This window comes from Amia ocellicauda, chromosome 7 (assembly GCF_036373705.1).
Source record: "Amia ocellicauda isolate fAmiCal2 chromosome 7, fAmiCal2.hap1, whole genome shotgun sequence".
Classification (NCBI taxonomy): domain Eukaryota; kingdom Metazoa; phylum Chordata; class Actinopteri; order Amiiformes; family Amiidae; genus Amia; species Amia ocellicauda.
Window position 1 is genome coordinate 13,683,073 of NC_089856.1, and position 16,395 is coordinate 13,699,467.

General features: G+C 48.1%; 1 protein-coding gene across 1 annotated transcript in view; it reads left to right on the forward strand.

Annotated features, from left to right (window-relative positions):
• The window catches only part of kmt2d (lysine (K)-specific methyltransferase 2D), a 52,047-nt gene that overhangs the window by 5,771 nt on the left and 29,881 nt on the right, over nucleotides 1–16,395 (forward strand). Inside the window, 30 exon segments of the mRNA XM_066708551.1 lie at nucleotides 1,755–1,839; nucleotides 2,697–2,814; nucleotides 2,979–3,190; nucleotides 4,188–4,297; nucleotides 4,593–4,755; nucleotides 5,016–5,187; nucleotides 5,424–5,538; nucleotides 5,975–6,150; nucleotides 6,318–6,457; nucleotides 6,740–6,841; nucleotides 7,160–7,992; nucleotides 8,457–8,567; nucleotides 8,670–8,783; nucleotides 8,976–9,080; nucleotides 9,173–9,354; nucleotides 9,531–9,695; nucleotides 9,943–10,052; nucleotides 10,380–10,427; nucleotides 10,812–10,997; nucleotides 11,410–11,586; nucleotides 11,675–11,800; nucleotides 11,899–12,029; nucleotides 12,174–12,360; nucleotides 12,810–12,896; nucleotides 13,354–13,437; nucleotides 13,609–13,782; nucleotides 14,491–14,575; nucleotides 14,765–15,006; nucleotides 15,249–15,322; nucleotides 15,506–15,556. Of these exon segments, the coding sequence (XP_066564648.1) occupies nucleotides 1,791–1,839; nucleotides 2,697–2,814; nucleotides 2,979–3,190; nucleotides 4,188–4,297; nucleotides 4,593–4,755; nucleotides 5,016–5,187; nucleotides 5,424–5,538; nucleotides 5,975–6,150; nucleotides 6,318–6,457; nucleotides 6,740–6,841; nucleotides 7,160–7,992; nucleotides 8,457–8,567; nucleotides 8,670–8,783; nucleotides 8,976–9,080; nucleotides 9,173–9,354; nucleotides 9,531–9,695; nucleotides 9,943–10,052; nucleotides 10,380–10,427; nucleotides 10,812–10,997; nucleotides 11,410–11,586; nucleotides 11,675–11,800; nucleotides 11,899–12,029; nucleotides 12,174–12,360; nucleotides 12,810–12,896; nucleotides 13,354–13,437; nucleotides 13,609–13,782; nucleotides 14,491–14,575; nucleotides 14,765–15,006; nucleotides 15,249–15,322; nucleotides 15,506–15,556 (4,629 nt within the window). The 5' untranslated portion in view covers nucleotides 1,755–1,790.

Consider the following 16,395-nt stretch of genomic DNA (forward strand, 5'->3'; position numbering starts at 1 on the left):
TGAAATATGCACATGTTGTAAGGGACAGGCACTTCAACTGAAATACATTTAATTTGTTCAATTTTATAAATTCTTCCTTTGCTTGTTACAGGTAGTTGTGATACAGTTGCTGCTGTATAATTTTGGGCTGAGCTTTATTGCTTTTCTACAAATTAACACAATGAACATTTTCAATCCACACAAGTTTCAAACTTTAATGAATCCCCCCAAAAATATGTTCTTCACACTACTACATACAAATCATGGCAGATTCTTTGATTTCATTGTTTTGGATCACCAAAATAGTACACTGGACAAAGCAATTGGGCACCTTGAAATATAAGCATAAATATAAGCAATTTCACTGAATTGCCCAGTTACTCTTTATTATTAATAATAATAATAATAATATTGAATAAGGTCAAAATGTAATCTCTGTCAAGGTTTAGGTCAAGGTGTCGGAAGACCCTATGTTGATGTGTTGTGAAAAGCAAAATGTAATGGGCAAAAATATCACAGATCTGTAATTTTGCTGGATGTTAAACCGAAGAATTATTGTTTCTAATTCACTTACATTTACAGATAATGTGACTGATTTTATATATCCTTCTTTACTAATCGAATTCGTCATGTTTCTGAATTGTACTAGTTTATTTCTCCAGTTGTCTGCCTCGGAACTATTTTCTTGTGGCCGGGGTTCCCTCACGGTGCTTCCGACCGTACCGGAAGTGTAGCACACGGAAGTTGTCTTTTCTTTGTGTATCTGTCTTAGGGGGGTAGTTTTATTTATAGAAAACTTGATTTTAAATGCCGTATTTCTCTGAATCGTATTCATCAACGGCTTGTCGTCTTCGTATAGTGCAGTATTGAAGGTTTCTGACGGAGTAGACCGCGATAATCTCCTCGCAATAATTTGCATGTCTCTGCGAGAACCGTGTTTTTTTTTTTTTTTTTTTTTTAGCGGACACGATCAGATAAATCTGCCCGTTCCGAGTTCGTTATTTTCAGACTTATTTATAATTCATCGCCGTCAAGTGAAGCCATGAGTTTGTTAACACACAAGCGGCTCTTGGACGGATCTGATCGAGTCGGCGTCTGAACGGTTGGTGTATGACTTTCCTGGTTGTTGTTATTAACAGTTGTATTGATCAGTGCTGAAGATTGGAAGGGCACTTGTTATATAGTTGTATAGTTAGACCGGTGTTTGCTGTGTAGCGTGTAACCGGCTGAACAGTTGCCTGCTAAAAATCACAATATATCTCCCTTATTTGTTCCCTTGTTAAAATTCAAAAGTGATCCGACAGCTTTTATCGACTTGTGTGGTTGAAGGTCCATGAAATCGAAAGTGTGAAAGTGAGAGTGAAAGAATCGCCTCATCCTTTGCTCTCCGTAAGGCGATGTGACTGGGTTTGTACTGGGAGTTGTAATGTTGCCAAATGTTACAGAAACTCAAACCCAATGGGCTCAGAACTTGAATATTGTGTAACTTAACGCCACACGGCTGGAGGCTGTGTAGCCGAGGTGGGGGGTGGGGTGGGGGTCAAAGGGGAAGCCGCCACTACAGGAAACATGGCATAGGTTTCGTTAGACGATATAACGGTTGTGGTATCTGCTTTGCTGCGTTTTTATTTATACAAAGAGAGGTTTCCCTTTTATAATAACTTTCTCATCTTGTTTTAGTGGAGCCTGGGTTAGGGCAGATATGCTTCTCTTACCTCTTTTACCCCCCCCCTTTATTCAGCTCAATTCATTTTTCTCCTCTCCCTGTATTCCAGGTCTCTCTGTGAGGGAGATCGGGATCTGGAGACGGGATGGATGAACAGAAATCAAACTGTGAGGAGAATGACTCGGAAGCAGCAGGTAATGGACTGCTGTCTGCACTAGACTGCCGATTGGACTGGACTGTGGGACTTCTGTCTGTGTGCTTAACTGGGAGGGGATTGGACTTTCTGTAGGAAATAAGAATTGCATAATTCCATTTACTATCGTAGTGAGGGTCTGCTGTAACATTTGCAACCTATATTTCGATAATCTCAAAGTAGTGAAATGGTTAACTGGGCAAATTAGGGAGCAGGCCATCTTGATCAGCCTCCAGGTCTGCAAGGGGTTTGCAAATAAATGCATTCATACATTTTCCCTAGACGAACTGTTAAGATTTAGAATAGAATGTCCAAAACCACCAGCTCTGAACGGGCCTAAAACTTAAAGAATTATATTAAAAATAATTAATTGTTTTTCTGACAGAGAAAGTTGATTTTTCTTGTCTCTTTAGGAAAGGTGTCCCATAGAGTAGAGCTGCCATGAGTGACACCAAGAGCGGCAATAGGCAGCAGGAAGACTAAGGAGAGAGACATTAATTAGTTGCAGGCAGAGATGAGCAGGGCTGAGGCAGTGGAATGGTATGGACACTTAAAGAGAGACTGGGCATAAGGCAGGCGGGTCTTCCAGTTAAAGGGCGTGGTGTTAATTCTGTGCATTACAGGAGGTCTGTATTAAAGACTGTGCCTCTCCAGCACAGTGTGGCAGTGCCCTTATTTGCCAAGTCCTTTGACTCAGTTTGGACGCACATCCCATTTGTGGCAAACCCATATAATTGAGCTGGGCCTGGAGAGAAGGGTGGTACTCAATTTACCTTGGAGTGGTCAACTGCTACAAATTAATGAGGCGTTTCTTTTTCTGCTGCTTCCCCCCTTCTCTCTCTCTCTTCACCTTCCCAGCTGATGACAGTGCCCCCCCGGAACAGCCCCTCTCATCTGAGGGGGAGCCAGACCCGCCCCCTGCTGTGGAGGAGCCTTCCTCTCCTCAGACGGCTGTGGAGAGCTCCACTGCCCCTGTGTGAGTGCTCTTCTCTGTGCTCCTGTTGAAGTGCATTGCAATGTGCTGTAGTGTGATGTACTGTACCACAACAAGCTTTGTGTATTTGGTGCTCTGTTCTTTGGTGTGGTGTTGAGTTTGAGGAGTGTGTCTGATGCTGTATTTATGTCTCCGTCTCTGTGCAGGGACGAGGGTCGAGGCTGTGCACTCTGTAACTGTGGGGAGAGGAGTCTGCACGGACAGCGTGAGCTACGCAAGTTCAGCCCCTCTCCTGACCAGCCGCCCCTGCCCCCCCCCAGCGACCCACCGCCTCGGCGCCCCCCTGCCGGCCCTGACGACCTGGCCACCATGGGCTTCCCCGACGCCACGGACGCCGCCTCACTGTTCGATGATGCAGGTGTGTGGAGCAAGGGGTGTAGTGTGGCAGGACTGGGGAGAGAAGGTGGTGAGGCTTACTAGTGGGAACCTACTTAAAATACTGTTTATTTGGTTGAAGTATTTTACATTTCGTAAATAAAAACAATTCCATATTTAATACTTATGATTAAAATCATTTAAAATATCAATTCTTAAAATCACTTAAAAAATTTTAAAATCTTTGTGATTTTTAACAAAACTAAAACAATTAACTTTAAAATAAACGTGCTCAAATCAAATAAACAAAACGTGATAAAAGCAAAAACTGCACACCAACAAAGGAGTCAAATACATTGAAAATAACTGAAAATGCATTAAACAAAATAAAGAAACAATTAAAAAGGAAAAAATAAAAAACAAACAAAAAAAGTCTAATGCATTTTAAATTAAACCCAAAACGGTCAATGTATTTGACAACAAAATATAACAAAACTATACCAAAAAAGCCCTAAACAATGTGATTTAAAAACAACTAAATCTTTAAAAACAATTAAGATTCGTTTTTTTTTAAATCTTTTTAAAACAGTCATCCGTAAAATCTTTAAAAGATCTTGGACTCGGGCTCCAGCAGGGGGAACTAACCGTCCCCGGAGGTGGGTCCCATCATGGGATCCTGAGCTCCCCCAGATCTTGTATGCGCCAGTTCTTATAGGCTTCCTCCTTGCCCCTCTGATGGACCTCCAGATTGACGTAGTCTTTTACAAACACCATGAACCTACTTAAGGCTAAAACACTATGAAATCCAAAAATTAGTATTAAAAAATGTTTTAGATTTTTTTTCTTCTCAATTACAGAAAAGGGGAAATGCACATGCCTTATGGTGACTAGTGATAGTATTGTAATTTTTCCCGACTAATGTATTTATGGTTGTGTCCCTGTGTGTCGATCTACGTGTCCACTTTGTATGTCCTTTTACCTGTATGTTCCTGTGTCTGTATGCGTCCTGGCGCGTCCTTTTTTCTGTCTGTGGTCAACAGGGCACTGCTGGGTACACCACTGGTGCGCTGCCTGGTCAGAGGGGGTGCGGCTTACAGACGTCCCGGAGCTGGGGGGTGTGGACAGAGCAGTCATCTCAGGGATACAACAGGTCAGTGCTGGTCCCCACAGCACCCCACCCTAGGAGCATTTGTAAATGCTAGCCTCCGCACAGTGATTGCTAAGGTGTCTTGTTGTTTATTATTTAATTTAAATAACTTATTTTTCTCTCATTCATGATGCCAAACTTAAATTGCATAAGTTATTTTTTTTCTCTCCAAAATTTCCCTTACACCACCGTTCACTGGATTATTTTTGAATGTGATTAACAGCCCAAGAGAGAACTGTTTTGGAAATGAAAAGGCTTTTTCTAACTGCTGTTGTGATTTCTTGCTCACCTCTGCCAGCGTTGTGAATACTGTAAGAGGTTGGGTGCTACCATTCGATGCCAGGCAGAGGGATGTTTGCGGTTCTACCACTTCCCCTGCTCTGCGGCCAGTGGCTCATTCCAGTCCATGAAACAACTGGCCCTCCTCTGTCCGGAGCACATAGAAAAGGCCGTGGAAATGGGTAATGACATCACTACCCAGGAAATGAGGTCAAAAGACCTAGGCAGTTGCATCATACCTGTTCTCTTGAGTGATTTCCATCACTTCCTACAAGTCTCTCATATATCACGCTTAGTTCCTCAGTTTCTTTTCATTTATAAATGACTCCCTTTCAAATACACTCCTTGACAGATTGAATACTTGTATCTTGGACCATACCTCACTCTCTCTCCTTTCTCTTTGTTCCCCATCTTTGTTTTTACCCCCCCCCCTCTTGTGTAGTGGGGGAGGAGTCTCGGTGTGCGGTGTGTGACTCGGCGGGGGAGCTTGCCGGCCTGCTGTTCTGTACGGGCTGCGGGCTGCACTACCATGCAGCCTGCCTGGAGATCAGCGCCACGCCCCTGCAGAGAGCTGGCTGGCAGTGCCCAGAGTGCAAGGTCTGCCAGACCTGCAGGTGATGCCTACACTCCTTGTACACGCACGCATAACATGAGTATACAGAGATGCATACATACACATGTGCGCGCTTGCACATAAACGCAAATACATACACAACTTGCACAAATGTACAAGCACACTCACGGCACCCTCCTTACTGCCTGAATGCTGCCCTGACATAAGGGGTGTGTGTGTGTGTCCCGTCTTAAGCTGCAAGGTGTTTAACAGGTCTGTGCGTTTTGTTGACTACAGGCAGCCGGGGGAGGACTCCATGATGCTGGTCTGCGATGCCTGTGATAAGGGCTACCACACCTTCTGCCTGCAGCCGGCCATGGCCTCCCTACCCTCTGACCCCTGGAAGTGCAGGGTGAGTTGAGTCTCCGAACTTGTTTTTCCCGCCATTATGTTTGCAGTACAGTGATGTTACATTTTGAGGAAAGCTGGGGTTGAACGTACTGTATACCAGTTTTTGATTTATCTCTTCCATCCTGATTTCAATACAAAATAAAATACTGTGTTGTTGATCTTAATGTGCATGCTTGTGCGTGCGGGGCCGGTGTGTATGACATTGCGGAGCCTCTCCAGTGGGGCTCACTGCAGACTCCTGGCCCCAGAGCAAAGCAGGAGGTTTCTGTCCCACCCTGGAGAGAAGGCCAAGGCGGGTTCGTTCCCCTCCTTACACTGTCCCCACCCACCCCTCCCATTTTTTTATTTTCTGCCAGTTTAAAATGCAGTTTCAGGATGTTTAGACTAATTTTGTGTGTAATATATTGTACTCTCTCCCTCCCAATCTGTTCTCTCAGAGGTGCCGTGTGTGCAGTGAGTGTGGTGCCCGGGGCTCCTCCCTGCCTGGCACAGACCTATGGTTTGAGAATTACTCAGTGTGTGAGGCCTGCCACCGTTTACGCAGCTCCGTCTGTGCTGTCTGCAGGAAGGCTGAGCCCACCGCCAACCTGCGCAGCTGTCAATCCTGCCACGGGTCAGTCCGCCTACCCATTTCAGTCTGTCCGCCTGTGTCAATGGGCCGTCTTGTGTCTTTGTCTGTGTATGTAAATGCCTGCCTGCCTGCCTGCCTGCCTGCCTGCCTGGGTATGTCATGCTGTTCTCCAGTACTGACAGTGTCTCTTTGCTTCTCGCCTCCTGTAGATGGGTACACTCTGAGTGTGGTGGCCCATTGGAGTCTCACGAGGGGAAACACACCTGTGCGCTGTGTCGACAGTCACCACCGGAGGGCAGAACAGAGATGAGCACAGACCTCCCAGAAAAGGAGACTCCTGTGGAGCAGGGTGAGTTGGTGGGGGAGAGGGGAGGTCAACAGACTTAGTGATCCTACATCTCATGGTGTTCTGGGTGGTGTAGTATGTGTGTGTTTGTGTCAGTCAAAGTCCTTTCTCTGAACACCCCCAGATTTGTTGTACAGTGTAGATCCACGTCCATTTCATTTAAGCAGCAGTGTGATGATGCCGGTGGTGGTCTGTGTTGTGTCACGCCGCTGTGCTGTTCCGGGGAGTGGAAGGGGAGAAGCAGTGTGGTGTGCTGGCCTTGACCGCGCGTGTGCTTTGATGCAGGGATGGAGACACCAGCAGAGGAGCCCACAGCTGAAGAAGGGCCACATCTGGACAAACAAGGAACCCCCCAGGAGGAGCCCTGCACCCCAGCGGAGAACACAGGTATACCGGGTTCTGCAGGAATAGGCACAGTCAGGGGTGGCAGGCTGCATGATTTCACCATTGATTAAAAACTGGGGTTTAACAACAGCGCTTCTATCCCAGCAAGTGCTGAGGAAAAAATAACAATGTTTTGCACTTTGATATAAGTAGTGCATTTATTTTTAAAAACGTATCCTTTATTTGATTTATAGATTTAGTTTCATAGCTGATAAATGTACACTTTTCAAGCGATATATTTTTAGAGCTATGGGATGTGAGGTTTTTGTAATGTCGAGTTGAAGGCTTTTATGACGTGCTGCTTGGTTTCCCTTCTCGCAGAAGGAGGTGGGAGTGGGGAGCCAGAGCTGCATCCCAGAGCTGACACCAATGACCAAGACCAGAAAAGTGACGAGCCCCCTATCCTGCCATCCCAGGACAGCAGTGCCACACATGCTACAGCAGATGGCAATTCTGAACCGAGTGAAGATGGGCCTAGCACCTCCCCTCAGCCCCCAGCCGAAGAGGACAGGGTGGGTAGTGTGATTGAAACCCCTGCTCAGCCTCAGTCCTGCCCTGCCAGCCCTGTGGCCCCTACCCCTGTGAAAGTGGAGGAGGAGGAGCCTGTTGCCATGGAGGAGGAGGGGGCAGGGACAGAACCCAAGGAGCACCAGGATATGGATCCCAGGCCTGGCCCTGCCTCCCCTGGGGAAGCCCCTCCCACCATCGCCATGGAGACGGAGGACACCATACAGTCTGAGGAGGAGGACGAGGAGGAGGAAGAGGAGCTTGGAGGTGAGAAGGAGTCTGCCGTGGATGAATTCCCAATGGAGGGGAGAACAATCAAGCAGGAGCCACTGGAGCAGGAGTGTGAGCAGGAGGGTGACCACAGGGAGCCAGGAGAGGGCGAAACAGGGGTCGCCAAGCGGGAGCTCTTCCTGGATGAGATGTCCAACCTGAGCCATGGAGACGGCAGCAGCAGTGGCTTCCTGGGGTCTCCCGGGGAGCCCGACTCGCAGTCACTCTCCCTGGACCTCAGCCTGGTGCCGGCCGGCCGGTCCCGCTCCGACTCTCTGCTCACAGAGACCGACGACTCGCTGCCCTTCGACCCCATGAAGGGGGATGGGGAGAAGATCAAGCGCAGGGGCTCGCCTGGCCGCTCCCGCATCAAGCAGGTATGGAACACAGGGCTGTGTCCAGGTCCAAGGCCTGTGGGGCGTTTTGATTTTGTTTTTCCCACCTCAGATTGGGGAAAGTACAGAAACAGTTATACGGTCTTTTGACACAAAGATGAGTACTTAACGAGCATACTTGTGCACGCGTGTGTGTTAGTGTGCTCGGGGCCAGTGTGTGTGACATTGCGGAGCCTCTCCAGTGGTGCTCACTGCAGACTCCACGGCCCCAGAGCAAAGCAGGAGGTTTCTGTCCCGCCCTGGAGAGAAGGCTGAGGTGGGGTCGTTCCCCTCCTTACAGTACCCCCCCCAAACCCACCCCCCCCCCGCTCCGTCCCCCAACCCACCCTCAGTGTGCTGTAACAATGACTAGTCTGGATAGATTAGCTACTGGATTTGTCTTCAATTGCTTAATTTTCACCCCCTTTCCCTTCTTGCTCCTCCCTGTCCCTCTTTCCCTCTCTCAGGGGCGGAGCAGCAGTTTCCCAGGGAAGCGGCGGCCTCGTGGGGGGGGCAGTGGGCGGGGTCGCGGGCGTTCGCGGCTCAAGGCCATGGCGTCCTGCATCGAGGCCTTTCTGGTGAGCGCAGAGCTGGCCGTTGTATGATCAGTTCGTATCTGCGCGGCTCTGTAGCGCTTCTCTAACCCACCTCTCTCTTACACTCTTGCCTTCCCTGTGCAGCAGAGCATGGACACAGATGCTGGACTGAGCAAGGAGGAGGAAGAGGAGGAAGACGACACCATGCAGAACACAGTGGTCCTTTTCTCCAACACAGACAAGTTCGTCCTGTTGCAGGTAGTGTGCAAATTCAAAATGAACTTTACTAGTATGAAGTGTTGCCTAAGCATTTACAGATACAGTAAAGAGAATTGAATAAATACAGTAACTCACTCTTGCATGCCTGTGATGGTTTTGCAGCATTAGGAGTAAAGGCATTGTTAAATACCTCGGTAATCATGTTTTAACCACCCTCTCCTTCTGTTGCAGGACATGTGTGTGGTGTGTGGCAGTTTTGGGCAAGGTGTGGAGGGGCAGCTTCTGGCCTGTGCCCAGTGTGCCCAGTGCTACCATCCCTACTGTGTCAATAGCAAGGTGAGCCTGCCCATCTGCAGTCTTGTCTTTCTCTCTCCTCTCTGTTTCTCCACATCAATCTCTCATTCAAATTCAACGGTTGCATTTTCCAGATTACGAAGGTGATGTTAAGTAAAGGCTGGCGGTGTCTGGAGTGCATCGTGTGTGAGGTGTGTGGCAAGGCGTCCGATCCCGCCCGCCTGCTGCTCTGTGATGACTGTGACGTCAGCTACCACACCTACTGCCTGGACCCCCCACTGCACACTGTGCCCAAGGGGGGATGGAAATGCAAGTGGTGTGTAACCTGTATTGTGAGTGTGTGCTGAATATAGTAGAGCTGAACTCTACAGTACTGTACTAACAGTCCTCCTCCCCTCTTTTTTTTCCCTACCCTGCCTTCTTTTTGCCTATCCCTCTCCTTTTCCCTCCTCACTGCACCTCCCCCCTCCTCGCTCGCTCCCTTTCTCTCAGGTGTGTGTGCTGTATGCAATGTGGCGCCGGCTCCCCAGGTTTCCACTGCGAGTGGCAGAATAACTACACGCACTGCGCTCCCTGTGCCAGCCTGGTCACCTGCCCTGTATGCCGTGAGAACTTCATGGAGGAGGAGCTGCTCCTGCAGTGTCAGCACTGTGACAGGTCAGAGCGCCCTCTGCTGTTTTACTAATTTCATAACTTATGTTTTGTTCAGTTATTAGTGTATTGCTGCCAGAGCTGTGTGAGCGGATAGTGAATGTGTGTGATTGTGTGCGTCCATCTCTGTCTCTGCGGCTGTCTGTGTGTCTTGCCCTGTGTGCATCTCTGGATTTCTGAGTGTGTCTGTGTGTCTGGTTCTTTGTGCTTCAGTGGTTTTCTGACACCATCTATCTGATCTGGCTCTGTTCAGGTGGATGCACGCAGTGTGTGAGAGCCTTTACACGGAGGATGAGGTGGAGCAAGCGTCGGATGAGGGCTTCACCTGCACGGCCTGCTCGGCCTACGTGCCCAAGCCCATCGGTGAGCTGTGGCCTGGCTCTGAGCTCGCTCTCCAGCAACTTACTGTTTGGAAGCAGTGTGTGCTGCATACATGGGGACAATTTAAATTTCTCCAATTACTTATTTCATTTTTTTTTTATATAATTTCTTATCAGATGTCCTTCTCCAGGCATTGCAAAAGGGCAGTCATTCAGTCAGTACAAAAACAGTACACATGCAAGAACAGTGAGCTGATTTATAATTAATGTTTGTGACTTGTAGTTTGTCAACTCTCAAGGGTCTTGTCATCTAACCATAAATAGCGCTATAGAGCTGACATTGACGTTTTTCTCTGAACTGTCTTTGCAGTGGTGGTGGAGAGTCCTGTGATCACACCTGTGAAAGTGAGAGAGCCGGGTAAGTCTGTGTGCGTGATCACGTGTCTCTCTGCAGTCTTGTGTGTGTGTGTGTGTGTGTGTGCTCATTGGCTGGTCTATTGTAGGCCGACTACGCCACCTGGTGAGCAGGCAACAGAACCTATAGACAGTTCAGTATCCTGTACACAGGTTACCAACTATTGATACCTTAGCGCACCAGACGCAAGGCCATAAAAGTTTACACCGTATAAAAAAGTTCCCACAACTGGTTATGGCACAAAATAAAGAAACGCAAACGGCAGGATTATGTATAAATTAATAATAAATTGTGGAGTAGGAACCCTTGTGTCACTTGTGTCCTTTTTAAGTACTTTGGCATGTCTGTCTGTGCAAGAGTGTTTATGCTGTGTGTACCTTTCCCCAGAGCCGCAGTTTTACCGTCTGGAGGGGGTGTGGCTGACGGAGACGGGCATGTCCCTACTACGCTCCATCTCCATGTCCCCACTACACAAGAGACGCCAGCGCCGCTCCCGATTGGGCACGCTCTGTGGGGAGGCAGGGCCAGATGGACTAGAGCTGAAGGAAGAAGGGGATGGGGATGAGGTCAAAGGTCAGAACCGTGCCCTTTATTTTTATTGGTTCTATTAATTTATGGTTAGTGAGCCAAAGCCAGGCTGATGACTGAGGTCCCATGACATACATTTTCATAATAGTTTTATTTAAAGCTGAGAGAAAGCTGTTTTCTCTGGAGTCTGTGTGAGTGTACGTATGTACATATGGGGCAGGTGTGTGTGACATTGCAGAGCCTCTCCAGTGGGGCTTACTGCAGACTCCATGGCCCCAGAGCAAAGCAGGAGGTTTCTGTCCCGCGCTGGAGAGAAGTCCAAGGCGGGGTCGTTCCCCTCCCCACAGACCTCACTTGTCTGAATAATTTGATACTGGATTTATTTTTATGTAAATAAGAGCAGTTCACTTATCTTTCCCTTCAGTTGCAATAATTTTGTATAATTCCCCGTCTGTAGGTGTGGGGGAACCCATGGACTGTGAGCCCAAACTGGAGCCCCCGGGCAGCCCTGACCGTGAGGGAGGACCTGAGAGAGACACGGGCCTGGAGGGGGGGGTGGACCTGGAAGGGATGAAGGGAGGGACAGAAGAGACTGATGATGGGAAGAAGAGGAAAAGGAAGCCCTACAGACCAGGTAGGGGATCAGTGCTGTCTCAGCCTCCAGCCAGGCATTTTGAGACCTTGCCTGGCCGAGCCCTAAACCCCTGCCCTTTCACCCCCAGGGATTGGCGGGTTCATGGTGCGGCAGAGGAAGTCACACACGCGCATGAAAAAGGGGCAGGTGCTGCCGCTGCCTGGAGAGACGACCACACCCGACAGCATGCCTGTGGAGAAGACCACTGAGGAAGGCGAGTAGAGACGCTCAGTACATCAATCTGTCAAGTGTGTCAGTCGGACAGCTCTAAAGACTGGTGAACTGACACTGACTGACTGTCTTCCTGTGCAGGTGGGCCTCATGTCACAGCCGTAGATGGCGCTCCTGACCTGAAAGCTGGCGAGGTGGAAACAGAGCAGGCTAAGAAACGCAGAGGGAGGAAGAAGAGCAAACTGGAGGACATGTTCCCAGCGTACCTGCAGGTAACCCCCCCCCCCCCAAATTAAAGGTGGTATCATGTGACACTTTTATTATATGCATTTATCTTCCATCTGAAGTTTTTAAAGCTGTAGGATGTTTTTAATTCAGCTGTAACCCTTCTTTTTTTCTCCCTCTCCCGTGGGCAGGAGGCTTTTTTCGGGAAGTCGCTTCTGGACCTGAGTCGGAAGGCCCTGCTGGCACCTCCGAGATCCGAGGCCCAGCTAGTGGCACAGGCTGCCCTCAAAGCCCCGCCCCCCTCCCAGGAAGGTGCTGCCCACACAGGCCCTGCCTCTGCCCTGGGGCCCAAAGAAAGAGACCCAGCAACTGAGAGAGGTCAGCAGAAGTGACTGATGCCCAATACAGTGTTATCAATTTCTTCACTTTCGGTAACAGACTCTTCCTGTCCTGTGTGGAGTTAAAAGATACTGTCAGTGTCAGTGGTTTGAGACTAGCAGTCTCTGTGCTCAGCTCAGAAATCGGATAGTCTCGGAACCTGTGTAAATGGTGGAGAGGTACCGGGCAACGCTTGGCTTAGTGTGTTGCATTTATTACCCGTGCCTGATTGAATGGAAAAGTGTGCAATTAATTAAATTCAGAGTACTGAACCAGTCCCAGCTAACGGCCTCTATCCCGTTCACTCGGGCGTGACTGCCCTGGCAGGGAACTGTCTGTAGCCGCGCACGTAAACGCCTTGTGTCTGATATTGAGCGTACTGCATTAGCTCCAACGCAGAGTGGGTGGCAGAAGAATAACATCTCGGTCTGTGTGTCTGCCCCTCGCAGGGGAGGCGAGGGAGGGAGCGTCCGCAGACTGTGTGCAGCCGATGCAGGAGGGAGGCGGGGCACTGGAGACGGCAGGGGAAGGAGCAGGTGGGATTAGATTGCTCTGATGTGGCTCCTGTCAGGTTACAGGCTGAGGGGTTAGCAAGGCTTCTCTTGAATGGTTCTCTATCGATCGCTAAGTGTCTTTTTGAAATTAAAAATGTATCCCGTTGAAGCGAAGGGAAAGGGTCTTCTCTCTCCTCTTCCTCTCTTGAACTTCACACAGTCCAGCTCCTGTCTCCCTGTGTCTCTCTCCCCGTCTCTGCCTGCCTTACATTCAAATTCAATTCAAAAAGCTTTATTGGCTTGACTAATTCACATCAGTGTTGCCAAAACATTGACACAGACATGTCCAGTGCTCAAGTACAGGGTAATGGGAACAATAAATACTGAAAGTAAACTCTGCCTCACTCTTTGACTTGCTCTTCTCCTTCCCTGGAGTTGAAGTGTTTAACTCTTGGGCTGTCAGTGCTGTAATTCTTCGTTTGGGTGTCTTTGTTTTTAGCAGAACAGTCTTCCTCCCCCACTGACAAGACCTCCTCGTCAGCAGAGGGTGCTGCAGGCTCCAGCACAGACAAGTTGTCAGAAGGTAAGGCCATCACCTTGCTGTATATATACCCAGGTCTGTACAATCATAACCTTCATAGCACCATCCCATCAATTACACATTGTGATGTCTAAAATACACTAAATGTGATTCACAATTAAAGGTCAATTAAATAAATCACCTAAAATAAATTTCCCCACTCTCTCTCCCTAGGTTTGCCCCAGGGCGTGGAGAGCCAGGACTCGGAGCAGTTCTTCCGGAAGGTCCTGGGGGTGTCTGAGGGGGCCTCCCTGGGCGCGACACTACAAACACCCATGCGGCCCATCCTGGAGCAGGGCTCGGGGGAGCTGAGCCGTGGTAGCCTGCCCCAGAGGTCCTTTCTGCCAGGTACTTGCTGACAGAGACTGGAGTGTCGGGGTATGACAGAAATACTGTTTATTAAGTGAAAGTATTTTACATTTTACAAATAAAAACATTCAAAACAAATTTGAATACTTATGATTAATTTTTTTTTTTTAATCAATTCTTAAAATCACTTAATTTTAAAATCTTAAGTGATTAACGTAAACAAAATACATGAATTCAAATAAACAAGTGCATAAAACAATAAAACAAACTTGTGATTAAAGCAAAACTGCAAACCAACAAAAGGGTCAAATACATTGAAAATAACTGAAAATGCACCGGACAAACCAAAAAACAAATAAAACGATAAAATAAAAAACAAACCAAAACAGTCCGATGCATTTAAAATTAAAATCCTAACGGCCAATGTATTTCACAAAAGAAAAAAACAGAACAAAACCAACCAAATACCCAAACAACTAGTGCTTTAAAATCAACTAAATCTTTAAAAACAGTTAAAATTAATTTTTTAAAAGTCATTTTTTAAAACCAATCTTTTCATAAAAAAGATTAAAAGATCTTGGACTCTGGAGAGTGGAAGTAGGAGGAGGAGGTGAGGGAGGGCCTGACAGATTAACAGGATTTTGGCAATAACTGATCTAACAATAAAGCAAGGTGCTCTTCCTACACATCCCGTCTATGGTGCATGCAAAGACCAGGCCTGTTGAAACTGCATTTTTTGCCCTGCAGGAACCTCTATATCTGGGTCACTGCCCTCCGCTGGGATGATGGACTCCTTCCCTGGACTCTCTCAGTCCCCTTTCTTTGACAGCAGGTAGGTTCCCCACATCTTCATGCTTGTCTGTTCGCTCACCTGGTTAATTCACAAGTGCTGTAGCCTCTGGACAGGGTGGGTTAGTTTCTATCCCCCCCATGCTTTGTTTGTCTCACTATCCATCTCTGTCTCTGCTTCCTCTCTCAAGCTGTCCCTCTCACTGTCTTTCTCTTTCTCTCTCGTCTCCAGGGATCGGGGGGGCCTGTTCAGCCCTGACCAAGCAGACCCTGACAGCCCGTGGGCGACACCCACTACCCCAGCTACACCCTCCACACCACCCACGCCCACTGAGCAGGAGAGTGATGGTCTCTCCTACAACCAGCGCAGCCTCCAGCGCTGGGAGAAGGACGAGGAACTGGGGGACATGTCCACCATCTCCCCGGTGCTCTACGCCAACCTCAACTTCCCCAGCCTCAAGCAAGACTACCCAGGTCAGAATGGCCATGATGTCACAGCCATATAAAAATGCTTTGTTAACATTGTTAATGTTTACATTGTGACAACCATAAAGTGCCCCCCAGGTAGAAGCTGACTAAGAAACTAAATTTAAAACTCACAAACGCACCCACCGTTACAGCACGGTCTCGTGCAGCACACAGGGCCTGGTGCACATGCCTGTGAGCTACTGGTTCCCCTGCAGGGCCTGCTGGGTAATGTCTCCCCCTATCCACAGACTGGTCCAGCCGATGCAAACAGATCATGAAGATTTGGAGGAAGGTGTCAGCGGCCGACAAGGTCCCCTACCTGGTGAGTGTGCTTTTCAGGCACCATTTTGACACCATCGCCAAGGAGACTGAAACTAAGCTGCATTCTTGCCTCATCTTAGACTCTGGTCACGTTCACAAGACTGCCTATTATTTATTTTTCATCAGCTGCCTTTTGCCAGGCTGATTAAAGCCATGAAGGTGATTTATCTTTCTTCTCTTTTAGCAAAAGGCCAAAGACAATAGAGCCGCTCAGCGCATCAACAAAGCCCAGAAGGTAAGCTCCTCCCTCTCCTCGTGACACACAGTAAGGAGGCGGAGTACTCTTTTATAGCATGAATCCCGATTTATGCTTCTGCGACGATGCATGTAAACGTGTCTGCATAGCGACACAGAGAAGGGGTTTCAACACCGTGTCGCTCGTCTCTGCGTTCCTGTGCGTCAATCAAGCGCTGATTGCTTGAGCAGGGAGATTCTGAAAGCCACGGCCAATCGCACAGCAGTGCTTATTGGTGAGTGGTGGGTCGACGGGTGTATAATGTATGACTGTAGAGACTGCAGCAGGTCATTAAAACTGTGGTGATATACAAAAGTATTTAAAGTGCATCTCCTCAAACACGAAACACATTTTTCTCGCGAACTGAATGTACTCCCCCTCATCTGGTCTGGACATGCAGAGGTCTTGCAAAACTATGGTGTGCAGTGTGTCATCATTATTTCATGGACATACAGTGAGGGGAAAAAAGTTTTTGATCCCCTGCTGATTTTGTACGTTTGCCCACTGACAAAGAAATGATCAGTCTATAATTTTAATGGTAGGTGTATTTTAGCAATGAGAGACAGAATAACAACAAAAAAATCAAGAAAAACGCATTTCAAAAAAGTTATAAATTGATTTGCATGTTAAGGGGGGAAATAAGTATTTGACCCCTTCGACTTAGTACTTGGTGGCAAAACCCTTGTTGGCAATCACAGAGGTCAGACGTTTCTTGTAGTTGGCCACCAGGTTTGCACACATCTCAGGAGGGATTTTGTCCCACTCCTCTTTGCAGATCCTCTCCAAGTCATTAAGGTTTCGAGGCTGACGTTTGGCAACTCGAACCTTCAGCTCCCTCC